Consider the following 18,917-nt stretch of genomic DNA (forward strand, 5'->3'; position numbering starts at 1 on the left):
TTACTATCTTTGCCTCCTCCATAGTAGTACCTTGTATTACGCAAATGTGTTCATGACCAACAGCTGTTCAGAAGTAACTTTCATCTAGTTCAGAGTGTTTACATTGTATTACATGTTCTCCTTTGTATTTCTGTGCCTCTGTATTTAGTATCTGCATGCATGTTTTATACAGTCCCATAAGAGAATGTCTTTAAAATTCTGGCTTGAAATTTCAAAAGTATACCCGATCTTGAGGAGCACTGGGCACCTGCAGTTTATCCTGTACGCTTGGTTAGACAGGCTGTGATAACAGCTTGCCTCGCCCACACCCGGCAGGAATTCTGCATGCTGACCGCATTCTTGAAGGCACTTACGGAAGAAAAAATAATCTGATTCGAATTGTTTGGGAACTGAAGAACAGAACTAATGAGATAGTATTAGAAACAGTAGCAGATACTGTATAAACAGAACCGCATCTGAGGGGGGTTGGGGGTTTTTTTTCTGTTCTTGTTTCTTCAATTTGACTAGCCACTGGCTGGTTTGTATACCTTTTATATATCTTTCAAAGGCGATGCAGTTTATGAAACAAATTGGTTTTGAAGGTTACAGAAGGATGTATAGAAAAAAAATATTCATAATAGAAATGTTTTGGCAGAGCCTCAATACTGAAAGTATGCGTAGAGCGTTAGTAAGAAGATCACAGAAATTGACTGGCTGTAAGTTAGTTTAGTTTGTAAAGCTTTTAAACTGTTAATGGCTTTTGCTAATTTCTAAATTAGCATTTCTCTACTTCTTGCAATCACTTAATCTGTTTTCTGTTGGTGGAGATGATAGCGTTGCGTGAGGCTAACATCTTGTGCCCAGTTATATGTATTAACTAAGGATGGATTCCCCCGCCCCCCCGGTACACCACATGTAGTATTACGACTAACAGCCCAGTGCTTAACAGGTTTCAACAGCTGTTTTGTTAAGCCTTACTCTTCTACGCACAAAGCAGCATTTACTAATATTTCTGGGTTTACTAAACCATGCTGGAAAAGCGTTTAACAAGCAGGCCTATGCATCACTGCTGCTTTCTAATTACTGTGTAATTTCTTTAGAAGACGAAGTGACTATGTTTCAAGACAGGAACAAATCTAAATCTTGTCCAGCTGTGGATTAAAAATTGTGCTTATAGTGGTCAAAACTGTGTCTGTAGTAAGTCTCCGACAGCAAATAGCACGGTAGAAAACCTTAGTTTGAGGTTGTCTGGTTCACGTATGGACTCTGCTGAAGAAGGAAGTTTCCTACTCGGTGCTTTGTCAGCATAAGGCCAGTGTTGTAGTTGAATAAACTTTCAGACAGCTTTTGCTACTCTTGTACGTTGTGTATTTGTAGTAACAGATGCTCAGCAAGCATTTGTTTTGAGATATTTATTCATTGTTTTATAAGGACCATGCATGTGTCAAAGGCTCCTTTCAGCAGTCTTTGATGTCATACGTTAGGTAAAGTGACTATTTGCCTCATGAATATATTCTGAAAAGTGCATTATGCCTATAGATAGAGCTGGCTCTGAAGCGTTTCTGTTCACAGACCTAGTAGAATGTGGGTGTAAGTTACCTGTGAAAGAAAACGTGCTGTCTGTAACAGCAGTTTGAAATGCTTTTGTTTACATTACGTTGCCTGTCAGGCTAGTAACTTGCTTGGGCCTAACTTCAACTTAACCTCATCTACAGAAGCGGTGTAAAGAGCTGTAGCTTTCAGACTGGAAGAAGTAGGTTTTTGTTGCCGTTTTAAGAGGACGTTGTGCACTTACAGTGCTCACTCAAAGGTAGCGTACTGCGCAAGGCATACTTGGAGAAGTCAGAAACTGCGTGTAATGAAAAAGGGGTTGTATCTGAGGATGACTTTCTAATTTCTCACCAGAACTGGAACTGTGTAATATGAGAGCTATATTCAACCACAGAAAAGGTTCCATTTAAGCAGCAACCGTATTTAAATAATTGTTTTCAGCAGTCCTTTTGAGAGCGAACTGTGAAATTTAAGATTGAGGAAATAACCTTGTTAGAAAAAGCCTCCTTACAGCATTATTGTTTTCTTAAACTGAAAAAATGGCACTGTATCTAATTTGAAGAGCTAATAATGTCTTGAAATAGCAATCTATGTTAAAGAACAAACTTTTGTTTTTACCACTAAATAAAAAAACTTCCTGAAACTTGTTTGGTTTTGCAGTTACTTTGAAGATTCCCATGAGAAGGAGGTGTACTACTTACACCTCTATAGGGTTAATGGGATTGGTTTTACTCCTAAAGTAAACTCGGAATGTGTATTTTTTAAAAAATTTGTGTAAGTGGAAAGTATGTAGAGTGACATACTTGCATTCAACAGCTAAAGCGTGATTTCAGTACTCAGGTTTCTGTCATCTGTGGCCACCTACTGCGCTGTATGAAAGGTAAGTGGGGGGCAATGAGGTGCTATAGAGTGAGCCAGTAATGATTTGGCCGGCACGGTTGTGGTGCATCTTGGCTTCTCTTGGAGCATGAAAATGACTTTAAATACTAACGGAAAAATTCACACCCTGGAGTAGTATTTCAGCTGCAATTACCTAGAACTGTGAAAAAATTCGAGTGGTGACTTTATTAGGAACTATTCTGTGACAACTGCGGGAGAAAAATCCAGGTTGACAGTTCAACCTTTTTGGAAAGCATTTTAAGAATTGTGAAAGTTTAAAAACAAATAAACACTTCTGCAGCCATTTTTAGAGAGGAGGAAGGGAGGGAATGTGATGATGATGCTGGCCATAAGACTGGGGATGGAGGGTGGAATTCATGATTATGCTTTGCCTTTAAGTTACCTCTTAGCTCAGTTCCATGCCACTGTGCACATTAGCGATTGCTCATCACATGGAACTGAAACACTGCACGTCACTCCTGTTTGAGTCCAGGGTTATACTGGAACCATGGGGTAAAAAGGAGCAACACTTAAGAATACTTACTTAGGTTCCACCACAGGCATCCTTACGTATAGCAGTGCGTGAGTGTGTGCGCGTAGGGAAAAGCCTACTTGTACAAGAGTCACTGGCTCTGTGTGTAATACTGCAAAGGTGCTTGAATTCTCCCCTGTGCCTGAAAGCTGTATTGTCAGTCTGCGGTTTTGGTGAATAGGGAATTGACTTTTAATGCTAGGAGTTTTCTAACTGTGCTCTCCTTCCTGATAAGCAAGCCTAAAATCGTTATCCAGACAGTGTTTAGTAATACCTCCAAGTAATAAGAATAATTGTCTATGCAAGTGTCTCAGAGTTGACTGTACTATATTGATGTGGTATTTTTACTTACCGGCAACAAATGGGTTTGTTAGTCTCACCTTATCGTCATGGTATGTTTCTAAGCCTGCCCTCAAGTGTTAGAATACTATGAGCAGATGGCATTGTTTCTCCAAGGAGATTCATCCACGTTCAAAGTCTCACAAAGCTGATCTTTTGTTAATTCATCAGGCTGCATCAGTTTTTTTAAAAAAGTTTATTTCTCTGCCTCACGATCGTAAGAGTTGCACAGTAATTTTAAAAAGGGAAACTTGCATGTTCAGGTACTAATGATTTTTGCCCCGACGAGATTCAGAAACAGTCTCTATACATTGCTTTTCGAAATGTTTGGTTGAGTCCCTGCACCGTATATGTAGGCACACTTTCACTTACGCTTTGACTCTTCCAGACACTCAACAGTCTAGGAGAACTCAAATGCTGCAGAGGAGCTTTTAAAATAATAAGGAATGCAAAAAGAATAATTTAATGCATTTATGTAGCAGAAGTAACCCTAATACAAACCACTCGATTTCAAATGGCATCAATTCCAAAATTTAATAAACAAGAGTAGTTTAACACACAATATACACAACCTCCGTGAATGCACCTGAAGGAAGTTTATCTGGTTCTTAAATAGAATCAAACGAACAGCTGTAAACTTAACCAGAGCTTCAGACTGCAAGCGGACCACACTCATTTTCAGGGATGGCGACAGTCTTTTTAGGTTCTTGAAAGTCTGAAAGTTTACAACAGATACCAGGTCAATTAGCATATATAACTTTTAAATGAGAGAAACGCATCTACGATAGAGTACTCCTAAAGTCATTTGCTATCTGTGCAGATAGTCCTGTGTTAGCTGTCTGTTCTAGAACAGTCCAACAAAATACTGTTTCAGCTGGTTCTGTTACATAGCCTCTCTCGTCTTGTACAGTGCTGTGAAAAAGAAATTGCTCAATAATTTTGAAATTGAGATTTCTTGAGCGGTTTCCTCAAACAGATAAGTAAGTTCCTGAAGTAATCCTGCTCTTTTCAGTTAAGGTGTTATTTAATGAAATTTTTTATAAACCACAGACTAAGTTTGTTGTGTGAATTACATTTCTTGAAAGGAAATTCTTACCTTCCTTAAAAATTGGGGACTAACGCAAACGCTGGGTATGCTTTTAGCGTTTGTGTGCCATGCGGGGGAGATCTGGTTCTGGCACTTACATTTTTCCACTGACCTGACTCCTTAATCCAGCAAAACCAGTAGTTACTTTTGGCTGGATGAGTTGAGCTGAACTGATGCTGTCAACTTACAAAGCACTACAGCTGGCCAAATTAAGCAAAAGGAGCGCACAGCCAACAGCTCGGAGAAGAAGGAAGCGTGATGTCCTCGTTTTAGCAAGTGAGGAATTCTAACTCTTCTCTTGTAACTTCATGCTAAATGGAAAAACTAAAATTGAATAGATTGCCAAGCTTTAAAATTTGGCATTGCTGTAAGATGAATGCTAAAATAGCTCCTTTATGTAGTTGAACCAAAGTTCCATACATCCAAAAGATTAATTTTGGACTGAGACCAAACACAGCAACTTTCCATTAGAAACAGAATTTTAAAAAGGGGAGAAGAACTGAAAGTTGGAACTAAGGTACTGCAAGTTCTACCACGAGGCAGTCTAATGACTTGCAGATGTGGTTTTGTTGCAGTTGAACAGATGCTACAACACGTTTTTGTATACTCACCCTCTGTCAAATCGACCCAGCTCTCTTCTGTATCAGGTAAAGGAACTGAAATTCCCATTGCTTTCCGGATTCCATATGTGCTAACAATGTCACCTGGAGTCACTTGTTGTGCAAGTTCTTTCAGGTTATTGGTTACTCTCTCCGCTAGAACAGATAAGTGGATGTATTTATATGCTGTATGTACACACAAAATCCCTGAAATGAGCCTTTCACCCTGTAAACAGTTTAATTATTTAAGTACAAATAGAACTATGTTAAATAACATTTCTGCAACAGAAGAGTTTTGTTGTACTGTGGGCAATTGTGCAAGGCATACTGGAAACTATAAAAGAGACGGTTAAGAAGAATAGGAGGAATGAAATGGCTGCTGACCAAGGCTTGCTGCCATCAAGAAACACCGAAAGTTAGAGAGTGAGCTAATGACGCTTGGGTCACGCTAATACAGCAGCGGGGAGAGCTCCGGTGGCACCCACACAGCAGTTGCGTGCGCGATAGGAATATCTGGCTTTCAGGATTCAGCATTTAGTTTTGTGTATAAACTAGAGAGACCGTTCGTGTTGCTACCAATGTGGTTTTCCTTCAAGAAGGAAGCTGTAAGTACTTAATGTTAAACTCAAAATATTTGATCTGGTTTAGACTTCGTATAATACCAGCTTGGTAATATTTCTCCAATAATGGGGAATTTATCTTGCCACAGTTGAGGGGGTTATTTTAGACCACATCTGCTGTAGCTGACATTGCACGAGTCAGTTTTACTTGCAAAACAGACACCCTCTGCACACAGTCCTCTCTTAGAAGGTTGCCATTAACACAGGCTGTATAACTGACCTGTGAGACAAGCAGCTTTGCTCAAATAATTAAAAAATGAATGATTGGTATTTATTGGTATAATAAAATAGACTGATAACTAGATCAAACCTGGAATGAAGCTAGCCTTACAGTAAGAACTTGGTAACACGTGAGCAACCCCTGTTCGAAAATCATGGCGTTAGAGGCATTTGGCTGCCATGTGCCCCACGGCACGGAGAAAGTAAAGAGGAAATACTTGTAATTATGGTTCAAAACTTTCATCTGGCTTTACATACAAAAAAAGTTCATCTTCTAGGCCTAACAGGGCACGTAGTCTGCACTATAACTGTTAAACCTTTGTCCTTCTTGGAGCTGATACAAGTTGGGACTTGATCAGTTCTGCAAGAGTGATCAGAAAAAGTGTATTTACCCAAGTGCATCTCTCTGTAAGATGGACCCAGAAGACAAATCATATTAGGGGGTGGTTTTGTACTTAGTCGTTCATTTTGAGCATCCTGGAGTTCTCTCAGAAGCTTTGTTGTTTCATCAAGTTTCCTCTGGAAGATTTCAGCCTCTGTTTAATGCAGAAAAGCAAGTCCTAACTAGTAAGAGAGTACATTTACTTACATTATGATATAAAATATGGTAAGGCTGACTACGCGAAGGGATTGAGAAACTGAAACAGTTACAGACGGATCAGAAGTGCAAGTAGCAAGAAAACTCACCCTCAGAATCAAACTCTTCTATAGGCATGCCAAAGTTTGTAACTGCTTTTAGTGCTGTAAGTCTGTCGTTATTAGCAGAGTCCAACCTGGCAGCAATATCAATTTCCAAAATCTTAAAAAAAAAAAAAGGGTAGCAAGTAATCATTTAGATAATATTTAGATCAGCCTTGAAACAACAAAATTGTTTGGGGAAAGTCAGAACACAGTTAGTTAAAATTAGTCTGTTGTACAAAAAAAGTGAACATATAGAGGGAAAGCTGAAAAGACACCCTGTGAAGCTTTTGCTGTTCCACAGTTACTCAGTTTACTATTCTTTCATACTCAAATAGAAAATAGCATCTGCCAAAGACACTGGGGGCACTCACAAACTGTGTAGTAACTTAAGACCAGCATCCCAATTAAAAACAAATGCCTTGAGCTCACCTAAAGTTTATCTAAGATCCGAGGCCAAAATTCAAAACCAACCTGGGAACTGGCTGCTGACGAAGGCTTCAGGAGAGCAGCCCTTTCCCTAGAACTACCGCTATGCTGCTTCTCATTGAACAAAGTTTGGGTGGAATGATTTTACAGAGATATCATAGGCCTGTAGGGGCACAAGGTATTTGAGAAAACTTCTCAAAGATAACTTTGATGTTTTACAAGTTCATGTTAAACCGATCAGATTAAGATAGGAATAAAAGAACTATAGCTGCTAACCAGAAGATCTAACACACGGTTAAACAATCACAAACAAAAGTACAGAAGCATTTTCTTCCAGTTCTCTTGACCTATAGCCTTGTTTAAGACCTAACTTTTTTGGAGATTCTTACTCTCCAAATGCCTACAAAATAGCGTGCCGTTGTCCCCATTCACACAGTGCATATTTACAGCTCGTCAAAGTCCCAGTGTAGCTGCCTGGGCCTTACAGTTGTAGGCACTTTTATAACTGTGGGGTTAGACAGGTTGGTTGAAGTAGTTAATTGATATAGAAAAAAATTTACCTTTACATCTTTTATTGCATCAATTCTTTCATGTGGGCCTTCAGCTTCCTCCAACGGCTGGACAGAGAAAGGATTTTTAAAGAAGGCATTAAAATTAATCTTTTCTTTAAGTTCAAAGTAAAACCTTACAAAATGCAGTATTTTTAAAGTGAGGTAAATCTACAATGTCATAATGAGCCTCCTCTGTAAACCAAGTTACAAAGTAGCTGGTTTTTAGAGGGCTTTCTTCAGCTATTAATGTTTACTGAAGTACATTTTTACAGCACACATTCTATTGCTCTTTGCAAAGCCCACATGCTTTTTCCCAGTGATGTCACCTCAGATTATTTACTGGGGGGCAGGAAGAAAAGGAAGGACAATTATTAGAGGCTGAAATGTATGCTGTTTCTATACATAACTGTGTTTCTCTTAACACTTGCGAGAGTGGTGGTTGAACCCTGTAAGTCAGCGTCACTACTGGGTACTGGAGGAGAGCTAAACTAGTAACGCTAAGCAAAGGTTCATCTTTGATCCGTGAACTGTTTCTAGTATTAATCTAGCTAATATTCGACCCATTAGTAAAAGGCTATGACCTGTTTATTTCAATAGTTTACGTTCATGTGAAACTCAAATCAAGACTTTTAGTTAACAGGAACTCTCTTGTGGTGATTCTCAACTAATCCTTGGACTGTCAATTACATTAAGATCGTCAAATCAGCCCCTTTGATTCCAGTCATGTTTGGCAATTACAGGTGCTGAAATCTCCTAAGAATTTGAAGAGTAGCTGTTTAGTACTTTTACATAGCACATATCTGAGTTTAAAAGCACTGCACCAAGTAAAGGGAAAAACTAGTTACTAGTTCTCCTGAACTAAACTTTTCATGGAAACAAGACAGCCCGTTCACGATCACCTCATTTCTAAACAACCACTTATTGATATTTTCTTACTAAACGGAACAGGAGCTAGTGCTAATGGGAGTGGGAGAATAGACAGAGAAAGAATATGTGACTGTCTCTATCTAGAATATTTTGTTAATTTTCACGTTTCACTAATTAACAAGCCAGAATAATCCCTTTCCAGAAAATCCATCCACTGGAGACAAAGATGAGTCTTCACTTTCAAATTTTACCAATTAAAAGGGAGCCCAGCAGTAGGACCAGCATCATCTTTCTCTAGCTTTATAGCTTGTGTGCTAAAACCAAAGACCGGACAGTTCACAAATCCACTCTTACCATTTCTAGTTCTCTGAGAGCTCTAGAATGTCCTCCTTTAGTTAGAACATCAAGCAAACTATCAGCCATTAAGAAAGGATAATCCTGTGATTTCATCAAAAACTCATGAATACTAAAAGATCAAAAGATAGTTAAGGTAACAACTTTCATAGCAAACATTCAATGGAAGAAAGTTATGTCAAGTCAAACCAATATATATACATGTGTTCAGCATAGAAAACACAAAAAGTAGCACAGAACTTGACCTAAACGGCTTGCTTTAGTTTAATTATCCATGCCTTTTGTAGCTGAGGAACCCACTCAGATTCCTAACAAAACTTGAAAAGCTAGGAGAAGTATACTGCCTCAGGCAGCTGCATCAAACTGAAAGCAAACTTGCACAGGCACTTAATGTTTGCACTGTACTTAAGTATTCCCACATTTCATATGAATTTATACCACTGTGTATTCTATTTTTGAGATTCTCATAAAAGGACTTTAACTCTGAAGTTTTTATAATCAAGAATAAGAACAACTATGAATGAGAATTAATTATTATTACTGCAGTAAATAATATGAAAGTCAAGCAGTATACACGCTATTTAAGAATGAAATTGGGAATCGCTATCTCTGGACCCTGGACTCAGCTCTCCCACTATGACCACAGTCGTTTGCTCGGTATTTGACATTAACAAAGATGCGTCTCACTCAAGGCAGTAATTAAGTTCATTAATGTTAAAAACTCCGGTTTGTGTAAGCATTTGTACCACTCAACATTTTTCTGGCTTTGAGCACAAGTCCTTCAGGGTTAGTCATAAATATACTTAACATTTTAGACTGTGTGTTCCTACCTATCAGTGGCGTCAAAATCCTTCAATCTTGGCTAATTTCACTTTACAGGAGAATTCTCTTAAAGTATTTGTTTCTTAAAACAAACAAACAAAACCCAGTAGGCTATAAAGACAGTAGCGATGTCGTTCAACAGCAAAAACACAGCCCATACTGCAGAGCATTGCACATAACTGCTTCTGTACATGAAAGCCGTAACACGCATCCTAGTTGTTCGATTACCTGAAGGATCCTTGATTAGAGTCTTCCCCGTATGTTGAATAGATTAAGTCAGAATCTTCTTTGCTTATGTTGGCAAATGTAGAATCGTATGTTGGAGCATAGGAACTATAGGGTCCGTAATTCAAGTATGTCACTAATGAATAACAACAGTACTAATTATTACCTCCGATATGCGTGTATTGGATAAAAATGAGAAGGGGTTGTAAATCAATCCCCAAAAAGAAACTTTTAGGAACATGCTTCTCATGGTGAAAACAAACTTTCAGAGAATACCATCTGTTCACACTGTGACATCCTTTAGTAACATCTACACCAAATGCATTTTTAATTACAAATGTTTTATTACTGTAATAATAATAAATGTAATAAGGCATAATACTGTATGCCTTAACACAATATGAAAACTCAGTCTGGTGCCGGTAACAGGTTCTCAGGCTCCCCACTATGCTCTTTCAAAGCTAGCAAAACCCTTTACCTGACTGGTATAGTTCCTCTTCTCAATGTAAGTGAACATTTTATTAAACAAGTCTCCCCTTTTGTACATGTAAATTAAGCTAGACTTTGTGATGTGCTGTTTAGTCATGTGATAGATACATGCAATAATGTGCTTTATCATTAAAAAAAACCTAGTTCCAAACTATTTGTGTGCTAGTAATGAGATCAACATATTTTATGTGAGGCACAGGATTTATATTAAAAAAAAAAAAATAGCACTTGCCTGGAGTAACCTTGTTTCTTTTATCTTCTTTGAACCCTTGTAATGTATTAACTCCCGATTGAAGTCTTCCTGCTGTCATACCCAGCTTTACAGGGCAGTAACCTGGTTCTACAATAGGATGTATCAAAATACAGAAATAATCAAGGCATAGTTAAGCGACATAGCGAGATGCCCAAACTCATTTAGTATTTGTAGCCAGAAACTTCAGAATAAACAGGATACAACTCTCAAAGTGTTTTCCTCTCCAAATGCTTCATACTAAAGACCATGTGTAGTCTTAAACATGAATCTAGACCAAGTAAGTGGTAATACTAGTTAAGTACGAAGATTTAAGCTAAATATTAAATTTTCACTATTGTCTTCCTCCTTCCTGTCCTCCCCCAACATAGGCTGCATCATTAAAGAGGATCCGATTCTTAATGTGAAAGACCACACTTTATTCTTGCTGACGTTTCCTACTGCACAAAGAGGGGGAAGGAAGAAGTCAAGTTTTCAGCTTGGTTTCTGTCTGTTCTAGACCTAGTCAGTTCAGTTCTGTAATGAGCTGGCAGCTAAATAGTCAAGCACCTGCACTCTTTCAGCTAGTGGCGCTACATAGATGGCACTGACATGACAAAATGATTTGGGACGCAGACAGCTGCCAGTGGCCAATTCTGGAACATCTGTGACCTTTTGGGTCAGCAGAGACCGCGCTCGGTACATGGACCAGACTTCAGGGGAGTCCAGGAATTAAATGAGCCCAAGCATAGGGCAGGTAGTCTCTTCTCCAATGGCAAAAGCTTTCTCTTGCAGCTCCCACGAACACCTAATGCAAAAAGGGGAAGCAACAGCCACTAAGGGCTCCCTCCAGCTGCTCCTAACAGCCACAATTGGCCCCCACCTACGTGCTCCCTCAGCTGCAGCTTTTTAAATCCAGGTCTTTATCAGACTGTGAAGAAGCATTAGGTTCTTGGCCAGCATTTGCTGATCTGCCCCAGCAAAAAAACAGCAGACCAGGTAGGTGAGAGTGGCTTGTTACCTGAACCACGCCAACTTACCTCCTGCAGTAAGGTCGACTGGATTAAGAAGGCCCAGAGTTGTTGTACCATCTGGTTTTCTTCTTTCAAATTCACACTGAAATAAGATCAGACTATTTTAACTTATATATTAGTTGAAATTCAGAGTCCTTAAACTAATAAAAACATCTAATGAAACTGTCCTATCCGTAGGAATCAGAAAGGGATTTGGAAAGATCAGTCAGATTCAGAAGTAAGCACTGCTCTAACTTTTTTACAGTAGATAAAGTTATTATTGGTATAGCACAAGGAGTTAAGAAATCATGATCAATATTAATGTTTCTGCAGAGACTAAGAAATGAAGTATGTAATTCATGTGGAAAATTAAATGGGCCCAGTATTACCAAACTGGGTTCCTTCTCCTGTAACATTAATAACCCTTGATCAGATATGTGGCTGTTTCAGAACTATGGGGTTTTTTGCAGGTCAGATTTGAGATACTTTCTTGAGGTTCCTACTATTCATCCTTTTCTACTACTTTACCTAAAATTTCTGAAAATTTAAGCTGAACTTGCTCTGCTGATGAAATTCAGCTCACATTCAACTGATATGCCTTTTTTTAACCTGATGATGTTACACAGGTGATCAGTCGTGTAAAATGGTGTAAACTGCAGTAAAGGCACACCTGGAGTTTCAACTGACATAAGATGCTAAGTAAGCCTTGTTTATGAAAAAGTGAAAGGAGTTACCCAATACACAAAGATTTACCTGGCTGTTTGCAAGTCGTCTTGTTAACTTTCCTCCAGATTCTCTAACAATACGATCAATCTGCTCTTGTTCCCTTTCCAAGCTATTGTTTCGTAATTTGTCTTCAAGTAGATCTTTGTCCTTCCTGTGAATAAAACCCACGCAACTTAGTTACCAGCTTTAACAGATAGTTTTAACAGACACCAATTGGCTAAATATCACGAAAGGATACAGTGAAGAAGTTGTTTTTGCAAACTGTTTCTGTAGACAAAACAACTAACAAAAAAGCGCCATTTAATATGACTGTATTTAATATAGCTGGGGAAAATATGTGACAAAGATTTATATCAGCCAATGTCTTTTTAGTGTTAGTAACTGTAAAGGTCTCTCTGATTAGCTTACTTCAGCCATACTGATCTCCTAGTTTAGCATGTTGCCAGATTTTATGTCATCACTCCCACAGAACTAACAAGGATATTTTTGGTAAAATAAAATATTAGATACTCTGAGTTTTAGTAACTGTATTTTCAAATCTGTGAAAATCAAGTCACTAATATTTCAGAACATTGAAAGGGGTATTTCTAGATATTAAAAGATATTTCAGGAAGTATATGTTCTGTAGCTATGCATTTACATGTTTCAAATACAACTACTACGCCAAAAAAAAACCTGGTACTTGAAATTGGTTATAGTTATTTGTACCAAAATGTTTAAAAGGTCATGTTTGCAAGCTTTCTCCAAAACAGTACCACCTAGTGAAATAGACACTAAAATAGAAAATAATTGAAGGAATGGAGTTGATGAGCAGTACAGGGTTACCTACATTAGAAAAAAAAGATGGTATCATACAAGCTTCTAAACTTATTTATTTTTGGTATATGAGGATGCTTGATATAAATGTTGCTCCCTTGAGATGAAGAAGTCTTACTGTATATGCAGTACCAGAAAGAGAGAAACCCACATCCACTGGTCCCTAAAAGTCATCTTGTTTCAGTAGCATGTAAAGGGTGTATCCTGTAATTGTTATTGAGATAATACTTCACTTTTTGTGTTCTTTGCTAGGTGTTTTGAACGCTTTGGTGTCACCATCCACAGGTTCTCCTTTGTCTTTCCCAGGACCATTTTCATCTTCCCCAGTTTGCTGCAGTTCCATCTTGTCCTTCTGCTTCCTTGTCTTCTGCAGGTCAGCCATGAATTCTATACTTTGTTTCAGGCTCTGAATTCTCTCCTAAAAAATATCAGGATACTTTTATTTGCTACTTCAAATGAATCTTTTCCTAAGCTACCCATAGAGGATGATTTTATTTCAGTTCTTTCTTTTAAAGCATGAGCTTTAAAACAATGTACTATCTAAATTCTAATATGCAAGCATTTGACAAATATTAAGCAAGTTTTTATTAATTTTCATGAGATCCCTGTAAGAAAAGTGGAATGAAAGAGGGGTTAAAAAGGAAGAAGCATATTTTGTAATATTTTGGTTTGTATTTTCTATTACCTGGCTAAGTATCTTCATCCCTGAGTGCAGCAGTTTTTTTGCAGCTTTGTAGTAAATGGTGTCTGGTTTGTTGTAAATCATTGCATTAGTACACATCAGTTTGAAGTTATCCTGTACAGACATTAATAATTTTGGAATGAAAGTTAAAATTTTATAGTATACTGTATTAAAATCTTGTTGCAAACGCAGTGTCTTGAGCTTCAGGGAAAAAGAACTTCAAGGAACTTTTTTAATTAATGAATTTAAGAAATCTATTTAATTAAAAATTTAACCAGAAATAAGTATGTAAATTGGATTCAGGTCTCAAAACCAGCACCCCAATAAACATCCTGAAAGTATTCTTAAGTGTTCAGTGTTGTTTGTAGTTCTTAAAGTTTTAGTGGAAGTCGTCTTAGCTAAAATTACCCACTTCCCTGACCAATCAGTAGTCACTAAAAGAAAAACAAAGTGAAGAAACATAAAAAAGACAATAAAACTAACTTTAATAACAGAAAAGCTGCAATTCAAAGTTAAATCATCATAAGGAATATGCCAAAGTTTCAGTTACAATGAAGAAAAGAAATGTATCCTTGTTTGAAGTTCATTTCTTGAATGACTGAGCTAGAAACTTCATTTCTATACTCATTGCAGAGCCTCTACAGGTAGGTATGTTTTATCATCTTCTCAGCTATTTACAAAGATGAAAAGTTAAAATTAAAAACTAACCAGAAACAGCTGAAACAGCAGGGAATATTCTTCTTACGTTTTGGAGCTCTAAAGAAGAATGTGCAAGAAAATACAGCCAATACTATTAACTAACATCTGCCTAAATTCAACTGATAATTACACTTCTCGGGTCCTCATCTAGCCCAGTAAAGAACTAGAGAATATTTCTGCTGAAGAAAAAAAAACAAAACAAACCCCCACGCCTTTTAAAAGCTCTAGGGGCCTTCAAAACAGGCCCTTGAATCCACTAGACACACTACAGCACAGGGTTAAGTGGTTGCTGCCAACAGGACTGAGCTCATCTTGCCTTCACTAGTTGTGGATCTACATGACTAGATAAGCCTGGCTAGCACGGAGGTGACAGGAGGCAAATGACAAAGTAGTAACAGACAGGCAAAGCCAATAAATTCACCAAACTCCTTGTTTTTTGAGATGCAATACATTAAAAAAAAAGAGAGCAGTCTGACAGAAATGCTAACATTTTCATTCTTATTTAAAGATCTAAAATGACATGCTGAAGGACAAACTGGCAGGTTCTATTTAATCCTGCATAAAACCTGAAACCATCCGCATCTTTTTGAGATGCATATTTACATACTTCTTTCATTTCCAGAACTTACTTGCTCACAAAAATTCAACAAGAAACATTTCTTCAGGCAGAAGTACTGGTTCTTTTGGCATCTTCACATTCTCGTAAAATACTGGAGTTCAAGTCAATTGAGCATAACACATCTCTGTAGTCAAAATAAAATTTACAGAATTACCTTTAATTCTTCTATGGACTGGTACCCATTGTTCTTGATCTTCTCTTTCATGGTACTAAAATCCATTGGGTTTTTAATGATCATGGAATAGCCAGGGGCAATAAAGTCAGTCACAGGAAATGAAAAGAATGAACTTGGATCTTTTCTGTTAAGAAATGAAAAGACAGTTTTCTATGTTTCAACTTATAACAAAGAACATATTGAGCTTGGAATTAAATAGAAAGGAAAGGACTAAGCTGAAAAGGAATCAAAAACATTTTGAAAGCTAGAAATGGCTTGTGTCAGCACAATCTTTCACTTTTGAAGGTTGAAAAGATCCCACATGCAAACCCATATACCAAAAAAGTGCTAAAAACATATTTTAGAAGTTAGTTCTACATTTTGATAAAGATTAAAAAAAACCCACAAACCCACACCCTTTTTTTTAGGTTTGGGCTTTTCGAAAAGTGGCTTTATAATAATTAAGTCACTGAGAAATAAAGGGAACAAATGTCATAAGCATGTATACCTGTCATTCATCACTTACTCTGAAATTAACAGAAGGGAAAGCTTGTTGCTAAAACTTGTGATAGAACCTGTGTATTTACGATTATGTTAATTTTCAGGTTACGTAATGTTAATAGGTTTTTACATTAACATTTTCTAAGACTTTCGATGATCTGTGACATACACTGATGTTCCTGGGTGCTTCTCATAGCATTAAGATCAAATACAGTTGGTTGGTGTTTTCTCCTTAGGATCAGGCTTAGTTGATAAGCTGGCAAGAATCTTTCCTCCAGAACCACTGGTTTTTTGCTTTTCACTAAACTCTGTAGCACGAGACTGGCCTCCTATGCCAGTGTTGATACTACACACATTGGTGAAACCCTTGGCATTTCAGGCCTTTTTCCTGAGGCTTACTTATGACTTACGGATTTCTACTCCAAGTTGCTACAGAACAGTGAAAAGCATTTTGCTATACATACTGCAGAAGCACTCAGCGCAGATACTCTGCAACACCTGTGGAACACTTGCACAATAGCTTCCAACTGAGAGACAGGATTCAAAACCAAAAGTGGCTGCTTCTTTCTGTATGCATGGAAAGGTAACCAAAGACACACGCTTTTTGATAGTTGGTTGTTAGTTTCTTGAAACTGACACCAAGGTCTTGAAAATTTAAGGTTAAGAGAAAACTCGTGAACAGAGTTTAAAGCTTAATCTGGTGAGACAGGTAAAGGCAAAGATCTTTCAACCACTCTCATACAAGACACAGATATTCTTAATACTTTAAATCAAGAAAGAATATCTTAAACCACAGACTACTTGAAAGAACTGCAAATTCTGCAAATCTGATTGTTTTAATCAAAAGACATTTGGTTAATAAGACAGTAAGAGAACATGGTTTAAGTTTTCAAGTGTGTACTTCCTTTTTATAGTAAATAAGGCTAAAAATAGGAGAACTCAATGTAACAGAAGTTTTGGCAAGTTCATTCCGAACTCTTGTGCCTCTCTTAAAAAAGGTTCTTAAATAGAAAACATCACATTATTGGAAAATTGTCCTATTTTTGAAAGTTTTTTTAAGAGTACTTTAAACTTCAAACAGGAGGTGTTTACAAGAAGCCTAAGCTGAGGAGAAGTTGTAGCTATGCATTCTTAAACTAGTACTTAAATTCCTAAAATAGTCCTTTTAGCAATGTATTTGGCAATAATATTTTCACTCGAATTTTTATATGCCTCTTCCCTTAACGTATGTTATATTTTCATTTCATAGCTCTGAAAGCCTGTAGCACATTTACCTCTGCAGCTGTCTCATGAGTTGATTCAGAGCTTCCTGAAGCGGTGTCTGCTCCACCTCTAGACCAAAAAGAAGTGGGGAGAGAAAGGGTGTGAGACAGAACTGACTGCACGAGGTACTAAACTTCCAAGATATCAGAAATCAACTAAACAAAACTGATGCAACTTGAAAATTCATCATAAATGAAAAGAATACAGTGACAAAATCCACAACATATATAGAATCATAGAATCATTAAGGTTGGAAGAGACCTCTAAGATCATCGAGTCCAACCATCAACCCAACACCACCATGTCCACTAAACCATGTCCCTAAGCGACCCATAGGGGATCTACCTTTCTCATTGGCCTTACTTAATGTTCTGCTTACTCTGACAAAGGTACCAGGTACCATTCTGCAAAAGAAGTATACAGTAACATAATTTCAATTTTTTGTATGAGATGGGGAAAAACACTGAGATGGCAAAAAATGTCAAGTCACTTGCTATAGAAACAAAGAACAATAAAATGTGAGTCAGTTAAGGAAAACTGGAATTGGCAAAAGAAATGTCTTTTTTTTTCCTCCTACCTTCCTGTTTTGATAAAGTACTTGTCAATGGTTTCTCTGATGGCAATTCCAACCTGACAGGGGTCTGACATTTAATTTCCTGTTCTCCCTCACTGTCTGCATGGTCTCGATCTCGTTTCTTTTTATCCTCCTAGAAAGAGAAAGATTGTTATAGAAACTTAGAGAACCTGCAAACCCAGCATTATTACTGTACATAATGCTCTCTGGATTTTTCAAAACAACCTCACATAGTTTAAGAAAAACAATAGTTTTTAAGTTTTTAAAAACCTTGTATTTTTTATGTACTGACTCCATCTGCTGGACAATGAAGTAATTCAGCTATACAATGCAACGTAGCACAGAATTATTTTTTTTAAAAATGTGACAGAGAGCCACTTATAGCATGACAGGAACGAGTCTGCACTATTCTCAGCACAGAGAATCATCTTCAGCGAAGCCCCTAAGATGATTTTTGAAGGTTTTCAAAAAACTAGTAATAAATAGTCAGGAAATTTAAAATTAGAGGTACCCATAATACTTCAAATAGATGTGTTATAATTACTTACCACATTAAGAACCCTGAGAGGAAAATATATTTTTTCTTCTTTTTAATTAAGAACTTGTAAAGTCTTCATTCTGTTTTATATAAATGGATTTATTTAGACACAGAATTTTCCCCTGCTTTCTAATTTTCTGTGCTCTTATACTCGCCAATTTTTTTGAAAGATGAGAAATTTCAGATGACTTCACTCATCTTTTTCTAATAAAAGTACCTGGAGAAAAGGAATCGGCAAAACTAGCATACTGAGTTTGAATGTATTCCAGTTTAAGGATACAAGTTACAGTCATACCTGCTCACCTTTTGATGTGAAGACTAGAGAAAGTTGAAGCATTTTTTTTGCTAAATGCACTAGCATGAATACATACCTTAACTTTTCTCTTTCTTTTCTCCTTTTCTTCTCCAGGAACTTGTTTTTCTCCTTTCTTTCTCTTTTTCCTTTTTCTATCCTTGTGTTTTTCGTGTTCAGATTTGTCTTCGTACAGGCTGGAATCAAGTCCTGCATTTCCAGTAGAGAGTTCAGCAACCTCACTTCCTCCAACTTTCAGCACCAGCTTCAGTGGCTTTTCTACATATTCTTAAAACAGCAGAGAAGTAAGCCGTGTGAGTACCGCAGAAAACATGCTCTCATACTCACCCCGAGTAACACAGCACAAGCTCCCCGCTGCCTCACAGGCCGTCACTCAACCAGATCTCGTTTTCCTTCCAGACCCCGCAGCTGATTCTGCTTCTCCCCCGAACAGCAGCAGAGCCGCCGGGCCGAGCCCTGACGCCAATCCGCAGCCTCCCTGCCCCGGGCTCACCGGGGGCGCGAGGGCCGCTCTCCCCGCCCCCGCTCCCCACACGGCCTCAGCTTCGCCCCCAAGTTTTCAAACCGCAC

The 18,917-nt window shown here is 37.8% G+C and overlaps 1 protein-coding gene across 1 annotated transcript in view; it reads right to left on the reverse strand.

Annotated features, from left to right (window-relative positions):
• Positions 1 to 3,727: 3,727 nt before the first annotated feature.
• The window catches only part of BRD7 (bromodomain containing 7), a 16,513-nt gene continuing 1,323 nt past the window's right edge, over positions 3,728 to 18,917 (reverse strand). Inside the window, exons 2-17 of the mRNA XM_009320348.1 lie at positions 18,406 to 18,614; positions 17,500 to 17,629; positions 16,934 to 16,991; positions 15,159 to 15,303; positions 13,690 to 13,800; positions 13,238 to 13,422; positions 12,216 to 12,339; positions 11,490 to 11,565; positions 10,453 to 10,560; positions 9,735 to 9,867; positions 8,685 to 8,796; positions 7,473 to 7,529; positions 6,493 to 6,604; positions 6,198 to 6,341; positions 4,979 to 5,122; positions 3,728 to 3,995 (exon numbers count right to left, since the gene is read on the reverse strand). Coding sequence (XP_009318623.1) covers positions 3,931 to 3,995; positions 4,979 to 5,122; positions 6,198 to 6,341; positions 6,493 to 6,604; positions 7,473 to 7,529; positions 8,685 to 8,796; positions 9,735 to 9,867; positions 10,453 to 10,560; positions 11,490 to 11,565; positions 12,216 to 12,339; positions 13,238 to 13,422; positions 13,690 to 13,800; positions 15,159 to 15,303; positions 16,934 to 16,991; positions 17,500 to 17,629; positions 18,406 to 18,614 — 1,913 coding nt within the window. The 3' untranslated portion in view covers positions 3,728 to 3,930. The remainder of the gene's footprint in view (positions 3,996 to 4,978; positions 5,123 to 6,197; positions 6,342 to 6,492; positions 6,605 to 7,472; positions 7,530 to 8,684; positions 8,797 to 9,734; positions 9,868 to 10,452; positions 10,561 to 11,489; positions 11,566 to 12,215; positions 12,340 to 13,237; positions 13,423 to 13,689; positions 13,801 to 15,158; positions 15,304 to 16,933; positions 16,992 to 17,499; positions 17,630 to 18,405; positions 18,615 to 18,917) is intronic.

This window comes from Pygoscelis adeliae, unplaced genomic scaffold (genome assembly GCF_000699105.1).
Source record: "Pygoscelis adeliae isolate BGI_AS28 unplaced genomic scaffold, ASM69910v1 Scaffold62, whole genome shotgun sequence".
In the NCBI taxonomy this organism is placed as follows: domain Eukaryota; kingdom Metazoa; phylum Chordata; class Aves; order Sphenisciformes; family Spheniscidae; genus Pygoscelis; species Pygoscelis adeliae.